The 12,761-nt window shown below is 46.2% G+C and overlaps 2 protein-coding genes across 2 annotated transcripts in view; both read right to left on the bottom strand.

The window, feature by feature from the left end:
* Window positions 1-7,155, bottom strand: part of kifc3 (kinesin family member C3) — a 43,811-nt gene extending 36,656 nt beyond the window's left edge. Inside the window, exon 1 of the mRNA XM_084016268.1 lies at window positions 6,883-7,155. The gene's annotated coding sequence lies outside the window, so the exon portion shown is untranslated. The remainder of the gene's footprint in view (window positions 1-6,882) is intronic.
* A 3,891-nt stretch (window positions 7,156-11,046) lies between these two features.
* The window catches only part of cngb1a (cyclic nucleotide gated channel subunit beta 1a), a gene marked incomplete at both ends in the record, with an annotated part of 52,675 nt that continues 50,960 nt past the window's right edge, over window positions 11,047-12,761 (bottom strand). The window contains 2 exons of the mRNA XM_084005408.1: window positions 11,047-11,129; window positions 11,421-11,611. Of these exons, the coding sequence (XP_083861534.1) occupies window positions 11,047-11,129; window positions 11,421-11,611 (274 nt within the window). The remainder of the gene's footprint in view (window positions 11,130-11,420; window positions 11,612-12,761) is intronic.

Genomic DNA, 12,761 nt, shown 5'->3' with positions numbered 1-12,761 from the left:
TAACGTGTCCCTCTGCATACTTTGGGTCCCACGTCCAGGACTCTAACATCGTCTGAATGTGAGGCTGAATCACACGCCATGTTTCAGCAAATAAGTAAATATAATGTAAATGTAATGGCCGTTTTATGAATTATTTTCATTCAGATAGACGACGTCTCCTTTGGATCTTTCACGCTCTCATTCTGCAGGTTTTCCTACCATGAAGCAGTTCATCGTGTTTCCACACGAGAAACTAAACCTGGTCCTGCTGCTTCATCATTATTTCAAACTCCAACACTGGAAACACTAAGTGGTTTAAATCATTAACAAACAGCATCACCTGCAGACATATTAGCACTAACGTTAGTTTTCAGCAGCTTCGTCTCAGACCTTGAACTCGGCACGCAGCCAAACCCATTTAAACAGGCTGCTTACTGTGTTTGTTCCAGAGGCAGAGGAGATCCACTTTAATCAGATACAGTGAACACATCACATGCTCCCGGTTAGCGTTTAGTTCACTGTCATAGTTCTATGAGTTAAAACAACCATTTATCAGAAAAACAATGCAGCTGCCTATCCCAGCTGATGGACCTGCTGGTTGAGAAGTTAGCCTAGCTTCTTCTTTTCGAGTCCGTTGAAATCTCAGATATCGTTCTGCCAGTGTCTGGCGCATGTCACAGCTGATGTGGTCGGTTCAGCCAGGTCCCAGGGGCTGCACTTGGGGGGTCGTCACACTCCAGTAGGTGGGACATTGTCTGCACTGCTCCACAACTGCATGTGTCTTCTGTCTGGTAATCCCATGCTTTCATGAGTGCTTTGCACCTCCCCTGCTCCACTTGTAATCTGTTGAAGGTCTTCCAGGTTGGCCATGGGACGTCGTGCCCGCTGGCGAGGCATTCAGTTGGAGTGATTCCTCTCTCCATCCAGTCATGTGTTGAGCTGGTTCCATTCATCTTTACAGATGTTGGTCCTTGCTATTTCTTTGGCCGTCTGGAGAGATGGGACTGTCTGCAGGAAACTGGCTCTGGATTTCATTCGGGCTGAAGGTGCTGTGTGTCTGTGCAGGGGGTGTCTGGTATCGATCTCTGTGCTCTCTGCTTGGCTTGGGCGAGGATGGATTGTCTGAAGTAGGGGGGGGCAATGCCAGCTAGGGCTAGAGGCATGGGACTGGCATTGTCTTTAGGCATCCTGTGATGATGCAGCAGGTGCCGTTGAGGGCTATGTCAAACGGTTTGCTGTTGTGGGTGCGGCTCCAGCTTGAGCACGTAGTTGCACGGATGGTTGATGGATCGGTACCCCACTTTGGGTTTACCAGTTTGAGCAGGATGTTGCGAGTGTTGACCTTGGCTTTGGTGTTCCGAAGGTGGGTTTTGAAAGAGAGTGTCCTGTCGAAAGTGACTCCAAGGTAGACGGGGTGGGGGTTGTTGGAGAGTTTGTTGCCATCCCATGAGACTCTCAGTTCTGTTCCTGCGTCTCCATTTTTAAGGTGGAAGCTGCATAGTTGGGTTTTTGATGGGTTGGGTTTCAGGTGGTTGTTATTGTAGTAGGTTGTCATCTCTTGGAGGGTGCTTTCTAGGACAGACTGGATCTTCTGGAAGTTCTCCTGTTGGGTGGTGATGCAGAGGTCATCAGCAAAGATGAAGCAGCGGCATTGTGGGGGAAGTGCTTGGTCGTCGGTATAGATGTTGAAGAGGAGGGGGGCCAGTATGCTGCCTTGTGGTAGGCCGTTCTTTTGGGCTTTCCATTATCTCTTCTTGTTGTTTAGTCAAGGGTGTAACTTTGAGTTGAACATTGGGGGGGGTTGAGATTTCCACCTCTTGAGGACATGCCCCGCATGAATTCCAGCATGATTTTCTCATGCTCTCATGTCTCTATATATATATATATATATATATATATATATATATAAACACTCAACAAAAATATAAACGCAACACTTTTGTTTTTGCTCCCATTTTTCATGAGATGGACTTGAAGCTAAATGTGTGATAGTGAGCACTTCTGCTTTGCTGAGATAATCCATCCCACCTCACAGGTGTGCCACATCAAGATGCTGATCTGACATCATGATTAGTTTTTTTGCTTTATTGGGGGTCTGGGGACTCAGAACCAGTCAGTATCTGGTGTGACCACCATTTGCCTCATGCAGTGCAACACATCTTCTGTGCATAGAGTTTATCAGATTGTCAATTGTGGCCTGTGGAATGTTGGTCCACTCCTCTTCAATGGCTGTGCGAAGTTGCTGGATATTAGTGGGAACTGGTACATGCTGTCGTATACGCCGGTCAAGCACATCCCAAACATGCTCAATGGGTGACATGTCCGGTGAGTATGCTGGCCATGCAAGAACTGGGACATTTTCAGCTTCCAAGAATTGTGTACAGATCCTTGCAACATGGGGCCGTGCATTATCTTGCTGAAACATGAGGTGATGTTCATGGATGTATGGCACAACAATGGGCCTCAGGATCTCATCACGGTATCTCTGTGCATTCAAAATGCCATCAATAAAATGCACCTGTGTTCTTCGTCCATAACAGATGCCTGCCCATACCATAACCCCACCACCACCATGGGCCACTCGATCCACAACATTGACATCAGCAAAGCGCTCACCCACACGACGCCACACACGCTGTCTGCCATCTGCCCTGAACAATGTAAACCGAGATTCATCCGTGAAGAAAACACCTCTCCAACGTGCCAGACGCCATCGAATGTGAGCATTTGCCCACTCAAGTCTGTTACGGCGACGAGCTGGAGTCAGGTCAAGACCCCGATGAGGACGAGGAGCATGCAGTTGAGCTTCCCTGAGACGGTTTCTGACAGTTTGTGCAGAAATTGTTTGGTTATGCAAACCAATTGTTTCAGCAGCTGTCTGAGTGGCTGGTCTCAGACGATCTTGGAGGTGAACCTGCTGGATGTGGAGGTCCTGGGCTGGTGTGGTTACACGTGGTCTGCGGTTGTGAGGCCGGTTGGATGTACTGCCATATTCTCTGAAACGCCTTTGGAGACGGCTTATAGTGGAGAAATGAACATTCAATGCACGAGCAACAGATCTGGTTGACATTCCTGCTGTCAGCATGCCAATTGCACGCTCCCTCAATGCTTGTGGCATCTGTGGCATTTTGCTGTGAGACAAAACTGCACATTTCAGAGTGGCCTTTTATTGTGGGCAGTATAAGGTACACCTGTGCACTAATCATGATGTCAGATCAGCATCTTGATGTGGCACACCTGTGAGGTGGGATGGATTATCTCAGCAAAGCAGAAGTGCTCACTATCACACATTTAGACAGATTTGTGAACAATGTTTGAGAGAAATGGCAATATTGTGTATCTGGAATGAATTTTAGATCTTTAAGTCCATCTCATGAAAAATGGGAGCAAAAACAAAAGTGTTGCGTTTATATTTTTGTTGAGTGTATATATATATATATATATATATATATATATATATATATATATAAACTATGGCATATTCTTAAACATCCTTTTTTCAGAACAACCTGGGCTTTCAGAATATTCATGCTATGGTGGTGTCATATGAACATAGAAAAAGTCATATGACCAGATACAGAAAGGAAAATAAAAAACAGAACATTTATTTCACACATATTAACGGAAACACACAGAAAATTATGAAATTATTTCTAAATGTTATACAGCGGTTCTTTAAGGGCTAAGGGATCAGGGGGGAAATAATCAAGGCTCTAACTATGATAAAAAAAAAATATTATTTGTATTATGTGGAAAATGCACTCGCCTGGTATGTGTGTCATGGAAACTGTGTGTGTGCGTGTGTGTGTGTGTGTGTTAAGTGCGGCAGAGGCACTGCACAGCCCAGACATTAACATGAGCTACAGACATGTTTTGTCATGTTTCCTGCACCAAACACGGGTTCTCCTTCATTTCAAGGATATGTACTGCTCTCAGCTTGTGTTAAATGCATAAATAGCTGTTTATACATTATTTATTAGGATTTACAGCTGATACCGCCGATAGTAGTGATCATACAGGGTCACGGAACATCTTCCTGTATATAGACGTTCTTTGGCTGATCAAGTGACCGCACAGAACTGAATAGCGAATCTTGCTAACTAGCTAAAACACAGCACGGCAGAAAGTAGGACTAACTTCTGTTCACTTAACATTATTTGACTTGTGAGTGGTGGCACTCAACCACGCAACTCCTGTTGGGAAGATTTTATTATTTTGCCCAACCAACAACTTAAAATTGTTGGTTGGGCTTTCTTTTTTGTGTGTGCTTTCCTCATACCACCGCTGATGCTTCGTACACATACGGGGAGAGACGGGAGGGAAGCGCAGGTCCGAGCGTGGTGGGCGAAACCAAATGTCAGAGCAGGAGGGGCACAGACAAACGTCACTATTTTTTACTGGTAAATTGAGAAAATCTACCACATTGTTGTGATTATAATACTTAACATTCATTGGCTGCAGTCGAATAGTCTTCTTTGCTTAGGAAGGTTCCTAACTGAAGAAGTGACCCGGAAGTAAACAAGTGGCCGCCATGATAAGAGCCATTCGATTCTCTAAATGCAAAGGAAAGGAGCTCCAATGCTACCTTTCAGATCTCCTTTAGCATAGGATGCAACGGACCTTCCTATATGAAAGGAAAGGAGATTACGGTGACCCACAATTCTTTGCGAGAGAAACATTTAAAGTGTCGCACACCTCGGCCGTTCATGAAAACAAACTATATGTGCATTTGCATATTTAACAATTACTTTCATGCAGACATATAGTCATTGGAATAGTGATGATAAATGTGTGTGGACAGTGATCATAATTGAATGGTATTTTTTATTTATTTCAATCATGTTACAAATTTGACAAAAACGGAACTAAAACCACAAATGAAATGTAAATACAGCAAACGGTCAAACAGGAAGGAAGAGTTGCTGGACCTGAAGCCGGTCAGTGAACCAGCTGTTTATAAAACCAACAACATGGGGAGAAGTGGACCATGTGCTTTTTGTAGTCCATTATGTAGTTTCTCCAGCGCAGATGCACGTCAATCACCGGATCATCAGCTGTCAACCATCAGCAGTGTTATAATGACATAGCTTAGTGAAAGTCTGGTCGGATTCTCTGAGCACCGCGGTTGACATTTCCTAAATCCTTTTGAGTTCTCCTATCACCTTTCCTTAACCCCGTGACGTTTTGCCCAGAGGTCAAGGAATGGGAGTTAGCAATAGGAGTTAGGACCTTATTTTTTGACTATTCGACTGCACCCTTTATCAATAATTATGATATCATATTGGGTGGGTTGTGGTGGCTGGTTTGGATTATTGGGTGTCCCCCCCCCATAAATTACGCCTATGCGTTTAGTTGAACGAAGAAGCGCCTGTTGTTGAAGAGGCTTTTGATGACTTGGCACAGGTCGAGGTCACCAGTCATGGCAAAAAGTTTACTGATCATGGTGCGGTGCTGGACAGTGTCCTCGGCAGCGGTAAGGTCTATGAAAGTTGCTTGGGTGATGAGTTTGCACTCAAAACCATCTTGAATGTTGTAAGCCTAGCACTTAGCCTAGATGTTAGCTGGAGGATCTGCTAGCCCTGACGTTAGCTGGAGGATCTGCTAGCCCCGACGTTAGCTGGAGGATCTGCTAGCCCCTACGTTTGCTGGAGGATCTACTAGCCCCTACGTTAGCGCTAAGAAACTAACATCAGGCCTTCCCAGTGAAGTCCTGGCGGAAGTCACCAAGTTTGTGGATAAGGTCCAGGCATCCCAACAAACCGTGGGCTAGCAACGCCCAAAAACTTCCAAGTCTCCAAAGAGACAGGACGTCACCAAAACCTGCACACCTCCGGACCTGCCATCCCTAGAGGATCTGTTCACCTCCAGGACCTGTTTCCTTCCAGGATCTGTTCGCCTCAAGGACCTGCAATCCCTCCAGCACCTGTGTCCCTCCAGGCCCTGCAGTCCCTTGAGGACCCTCTTGCCTCCAGGACCTGCCGTCCCTCCAGGACAATGAGGCGAGCGGGACATTATGGACGACCCCTCCCACACCGGACACAAACTTTTTTTAAACACTCCCCTCCGGTGAGAGGTTGAGGTCTGGTTTCTTCCAGTCTACAACTGGCCTCATGAACAGGTCCGGGACCCCGAAGAAATAATAAAGGTCCGCACACTAATTAAAGCTCCCAAACGTGGATTTATTTGAGGTCCGGGACCCCCCCACGGACACACTATATATATATATATATATATATATATATATATATATATATATATATATATATATATTATTGTATGGCTGAATACCTATGTATAGTGTCTTTTTTCATTTATTTATGTTCTTGACTACAGTACTTTGCTTTATTGTTTATTCTTTATAATCCATATTATCAGAATATTAGTTTTGCTGTCAAATGTGAGAATTTACTACTTTTCCTCCTCTTGTTTTATAATTAATTGATATTTTTTGTTTTGAAGAAATAATTGGTAATGTTTGATTTCTGCAGTAGAGCTGCAATAACTGATCGATTATTCATTGATTAGTGACATCATCAATAAACACGTTCAAACAGAAGAAACGTCACCTCGCGTGTGTATGAGTGCGTGTGCGTGCAGTGAGTGTGCGCGTGTCTGTGCGCGTGCCGCCCAGGTGAGGCCGCGGCTCTTTGTTGGACATAAAAGCTCTTTGACGGATGGAAACTGCTGGATGAAAGAGACAAATGTGCACCGTCGGTCCGTTTAGAGGACAATCCCGGGACAACAGACGAACCGGGGACAGCTGACAGACAACAGACGCGCAACAGACAAACCGGGGACAGCTGACAGACAACAGACGAACCGGGGACAAACGGAAGTTGTCCCGGCCCCACAGCCGGACTTTGCGGGGGAATATAAAGTTTTGGACGCCGGACTTTCCCTCACCTCCGGTCCGAAGCAGCGCCTCCTCTCCGGCTCCTCCTGCGGGAACCTTCCGCTCCTCCTCCGGCTCCTCCTGCGGGCTCCTACTGAACCCTGCTCGGGGCTTTCTCGCAGTGAATCGGGTCCAGGTTCACTCAGGTCCAGGTCCAGCCGGTCCGCCGTGGGTTCCGGGGTAAAGCTCGCTTGTAACCCGCCGCTAATGAGCGTTTTCCCCGTCGGAGGCTCCGCGTGTCGCTCCACCGCTGAGAGTCAGCTACCGCTGTCGGCGCTGCATTCACTGACTGTCGGACATGTGGCAATTCAGTGGTTTCAGCGCGCATGAGCGACGGAAAATCCAGTGACTATAAAGACGAGGGCGGGTCGATTGTGTGGCTTCGGAGAACATTAAAAATACCCGGATTTAAATAAAGCGTGAAACATTGACCCGTTGTCATGAATGTTACTAAATGTTCAGTTTATGTCTGGAAACTTTTAACCCTTTTAGGTCTTCACTTACTTGACAACATACATCCAGGTAACCAGTCTATCACAGGGCTGTTTTTAAAGCCATGTGACATGTCGCAAAGGGAAGTTATCACCAGCATTTCTGACGTTTTTATCCCAGAATGCCTGGTTATGCGAGGCAAATGCATGCGCACGCATGATTGGAAACGCGCATATTAGTAGTGATCGGTTACTGAGCGGGCGGTAGTGGAAACAGGAAACTAAGGAGCGATGCCCAGAACAGTCTTCTCCTGGTCTCTGAGACTGGAGAGAGGGGGATCAGGGGACCAGGGGACCAGGGTAGTAGGGTAGTAGGGTATCAGGATCTGATGGTTTAGTTTCACAATAAATGCCTGGGACTGGAACGATACCCTGGTTAAATGAGACCATGGTAAACATGACGTAAACACGTTTCTGTCACCATGATGATGCGTAAACACACACCAACACTCCGGTTTAGTTCATCGTTATTTTCACAGATTTAACAGAAAACTTCCACATTTTAACTGAGTTTCGAAAAACAGTAAAAAAGCGCCCCCCTGAGTTAACACTGCAGATGAACGCCAGTCAATGTATGTGGTCAAAGACGGTACTGCACCCTTGTGTGAAGACCAGAACCATCACGGACCTGTCGGAACACGTGTCATCATGACGATGGCTCAATGTATTATTAGGGCCCGAGCGCCAACAACGTCGGGCTGCGAAGCCCTTTTGTTATTGCAATGTTTATTATTCTTACGAGGGTTCGACGTGCCTTTTGGGGGCATCAGCATTAAAAAAAACGAACCAAATTTAGTGTGTCCATGCAGCCTGGTGAAAAATTTGAGAATTTGGCGTTTTCGCATTCGGCCATGAAAAAGTTGCTCGCTAGCGCCACCTAGTGTGGAGATTCGCCAGCCCCGCTGCACTGTACTGTAACTCCGATTGACATGAGATTTTACACACATGTGCGGACAAGTGTTCTTTCCAAAAAATCCTCTTGGAGTACCAAAGTCCGCCTACCGAAAATTTCCGCCATCTTGGATTTTTTGAAAATCCAGACATTGCGCATTTCTCGGACACCGTTGATCCGATTTGGATGGAATTTGGTACGCATACTCGTTAGACCTAGCTGGGGTGAAAAACTTTTGAAAATATGCATTTAATCAGAAGATTTTGGCCAATGAACATCAGAGGGTTGGGCTACCAAAAGGCAATTAGTATAACTCTATAACCTTTGCCCCAAAAATTACGAAACCCGAAACCTATGTTGTCATAGCTTCAAAGAACATACATGTCAAGTTTCATCAAAATTGGGTAATGTTTGGCGCTGCCACAAATTTCCAAAAAGTGCCATTTTTGGCCGTTTTTGGCTGTTTTTGGCCATTCAGAGGGGTCGTACAAAATCAAAAACTGGCTATACCGTTAATCCGAACGATACCAAAATTGGATATGTAGTTGGAAAGGCCTTAAGGACAAAAAATTACTCAAAGATGCTCCAAAAGTCTAGGGGCGTGGCCACGGCGACGCCATGACTGCGCTACTATTTTCAACCTTCGCCATAGGCATTAAAGCTGTTATAACTTCACAGTTTCTTCTCCGATCTGCTCCAAAATATTCATGCTTGTTAAGAGTCACGTCCTGAACACAACTGCACTGCAATTTTAACTCACAGGTAGAGCGTCACCTAATGGCGACATGAAATGTGACTGATTTTAGGCCCTTTTTCTGAGCAACAGCCCCCCCTCTAGGTAGGGCGTACACGCATGAAATATTTTTTCCTAGAATATAACCCTAACCCAGCCCAAGTAGAGATGTACAACAAAGCCTCTTGGACCCACCGCCTAAAGTCATCATAAAGTGGGTAAAAAAATGTTTTTAGCCAAGTGTCTAATTTAGCCAGGTTTTCACTCAATACTCACTCAGGACACATAGGGGGGACAGACACAGGGGCACAGCGACCACCAGGGGGAGTCAGAGATCTATCAGTGACACATGGAGAATCTGTGAATCTCACATGCAGTTGCAGTCTGCTTTACACCAGATCAACAGTCATGCCACTTTTAATTCAATTTTTTAAATTCCTCTCGTTTCAGCCTGGACACAAAGGGAGGAGGAGAGATGGCACACATCTCCACATGCATCTCACGTGTGTGTTCTCTGTTACTGGAATGTAGTTTCACTTGTGAATGCAGCCACGACACGACTGCACGTGACAGACAGATGGCTTTGAATGTAAATCGCTTGTGTCTAAAGTTGCGCTACGAGGGGCTGGCCGCTGCACAGGTAGGCGGCTGCCACGCTGCCGTGTGAATGCAGGCACTCCACGACCGCACGTGAGAGATGGATGCCTTTCGGTGTCCATCGCTTGTGTCTCGACTTGAGCCACGAGAGGCGGCCGCACCAAGGGTAGCGTCCACGACACTGCCCTGTGACCGCAGGCAGTCCACGAGCGCATATGAGCGAGGGCCCGTCATGACACTGCTATGCAGTTTTAATTATTATTTTTATTGTTATTATTATTATTATTATTATTATTATTATTATTATTATTATTGTTATTACCAACGTTATGTATTCTGATTCTTTCTTTACGTTTTCTATTGTCATAAATCAATGGCAATTAAAAGAGTTGTCTTATTGGACATCAGACGTGTGAATGAGGACAGTTTCTCGTCTTTCAACTGTAAACGTGTTTATTGGCTGGCATCATTCAGTCACCTGCTTATCAATATCTATATCATATCTGTATCATCTACAACAACAACTCGGTTCATTAATTGATGAATTAACAAACCCAATGTTATTAAAATCAGAAATGAATAAAAACTCTTAAATGTCTCTTAAAATTACTAATTACATGAAATAGCCAATAAAAGCAATTCTAACAAAGAACAAACAGTCAAATATGATTTATTTCCACATTCCTAGTCAGAGGGTTAAGCTGGTCCTCAGGGTCACATGACAGGAAGTGAGCGAAGCTGCCGATGAGTGGTCCTCCTCAGGGTCACATGACAGGATGTAAGAGAAGCTGCCACCGAGTGGTCGTCCTCAGGGTCACATGACAGGAAGTGAGCGAAGCTGCCGCCAAGTGGTCGTCCTCAGGGTCACATGGCAGGAAGTGAGCGAAGCTGGAGTGGAGGGGTCAGATGATTTTCACATGAACCTTCTGTTAGTGAAGTTAATTCTTTGCGGCTGTTTTATTGTGAAACAGGAAGCAGTTTGAATCTCAGCTTCCTGTTTCTTCTTCTTGTTCTTTCTCTTGTCAGTCTTTTTGTTCTCCGTCTACTAAACTACATCACATCTATCAGTGAAGAGGACATTCTACTGAGACAGACAGACAGACAGACAGACAGACAGACAGACAGCTGAGCGTCGTCATCAGCGATCATTCTTTGTGACGGAGACAGAGACAGTAAGATGTAACCATGGAGACGGATTGGAAGGGAAAGAGAAGCTCCCGCACAAGACGAGGATTCATAGTCCAAGCTGGTGTTTGAGTCAGAGCAGAGAGACCAGAATGCATTGGGGTATGAAACCCACATTTCCTGTGGAGGTTGCTGAAAGGCATTCTGGGAAGCTCACTCCGCCTCCGACTGTCCGTCTGCAGGCGTCACCTCCACGGTCAGAAGCTCCTCCCCTCTCTGTTGCGGTGTCATCCTGATGACCACGGAGCTGTCAGCCGTCTCCGACACGGCGTCGTCCTCATCCCGGGCCGCGGCGAGAGGAAGCGGAGAGCGGCGGTGCATCGGAGACGGGGGCGGGACCAGAGAGATGGGGGGCGGTGCCTGGGATGGGAAAACAGCAGGACGCGAGAGGCTGAATCTGCTTCCTCCTCCAAAATAAAATACCAATAAACACATACGCATTTCCTGCAGCAGATATTTAACATTTGAACCAAAACGGTTTTCAATAAAAAAGTGAATGTTTAGTTTGCAGAAGTCATATAAGTCTTATATAATAACCATTAAATAACGCTGGTCTCGTTTACACTGGAGACGATCTAAAGAATATTTATTTCAGGAGCCAATGATATTGAACAGAGAAACGTCTCCAGCATCGTCCCTCAGAGACAACACAAGGTCTCTGTCTCACCTCTGGTTTGTAGGATTTCCTCAGTTTGGAGAAAGACCCCTCAAGTCCCGCCTCCTGTGACACCTTCAGGGCCGCCTTGAACATTTCAGGTGTGTCGGGTCTGGATGGGATAATCGGCATCGTCTCTCTACCTGCAGCCTTCTCATCAGGCTTCTTGTCCTTCGTCAACATGGTCCTGAACGGGGACAGAGACACGAGAGACACAAGGACGAGTTAGAGGAAGACACAAGGATGAGTTAAAGGAAGACATGAGGACGAGTTAGAGGAAGACACAAGGACGAGTTAGAGGAAGACTGAGACACGAGGACGAGTGAGAGGAAGACATGAGGACGAGTTAGAGGAAGACCGAGACACATGGACGGATAAGGGGAAGACATGAGGACGAGTTAGAGGAAGACCGACACACGAGAACGAGTGAGAGGAAGACATGAGGACGAGTTAGAGGAAGAATGAGACACGAGGACGAGTGAGAGGAAGACATGAGGACGAGTTAGAGGAAGACTGAGACACAAGGACGAGTGAGAGGAAGACATTAGGACGAGTTAGAGGAAGAATGAGACACGAGGACGAGTGAGAGGAAGACATGAGGACGAGTTAGAGGACGACCGAGACACATGGACGGATAAGGGGAAGACATGAGGACGAGTTAGAGGAAGACCGACACACGAGGACGAGTGAGAGGAAGACATGAGGACGAGTTAGAGGAAGAATGAGACACGAGGACGAGTGAGAGGAAGACATGAGGACGAGTTAGAGGAAGACTGAGACACAAGGACGAGTGAGAGGAAGACATTAGGACGAGTTAGAGGAAGAATGAGACACGAGGACGAGTGAGAGGAAGACATGAGGACGAGTTAGAGGAAGACTGAGACACAAGGACGAGTGAGAGGAAGACATTAGGACGAGTTAGAGGAAGACTGAGACACGAGGACGAGTGAGAGGAAGACATGAGGACGAGTTAGAGGAAGAATGAGACACGAGGATGAGTTAGAGGAAGACCGAGACACATGGACGGATAAGGGGAAGACATGAGGACGAGTTAGAGGAAGACTGAGACACGAGGACGAGTGAGAGGAAGACATTAGGACGAGTTAGAGGAAGACTGAGACACGAGGACGAGTGAGAGGAAGACATGAGGACGAGTTAGAGGAAGAATGAGACACGAGGACGAGTGAGAGGAAGACATGAGGACGAGTTAGAGGAAGACTGAGACACAAGGACGAGTGAGAGGAAGACATGAGGACGAGTTAGAGGAGACTGAGACACGAGGACGAGTGAGAGGAAGACATGAGGACGAGTTAGAGGAAGACACAAGGACGAGTTAG

Source organism: Eutrigla gurnardus, assembly GCF_963514095.1.
Source record: "Eutrigla gurnardus genome assembly, chromosome: 1".
Lineage (NCBI taxonomy): Eukaryota > Metazoa > Chordata > Actinopteri > Perciformes > Triglidae > Eutrigla > Eutrigla gurnardus.
This window is presented reverse-complemented; position numbering and strand designations above follow the sequence as displayed.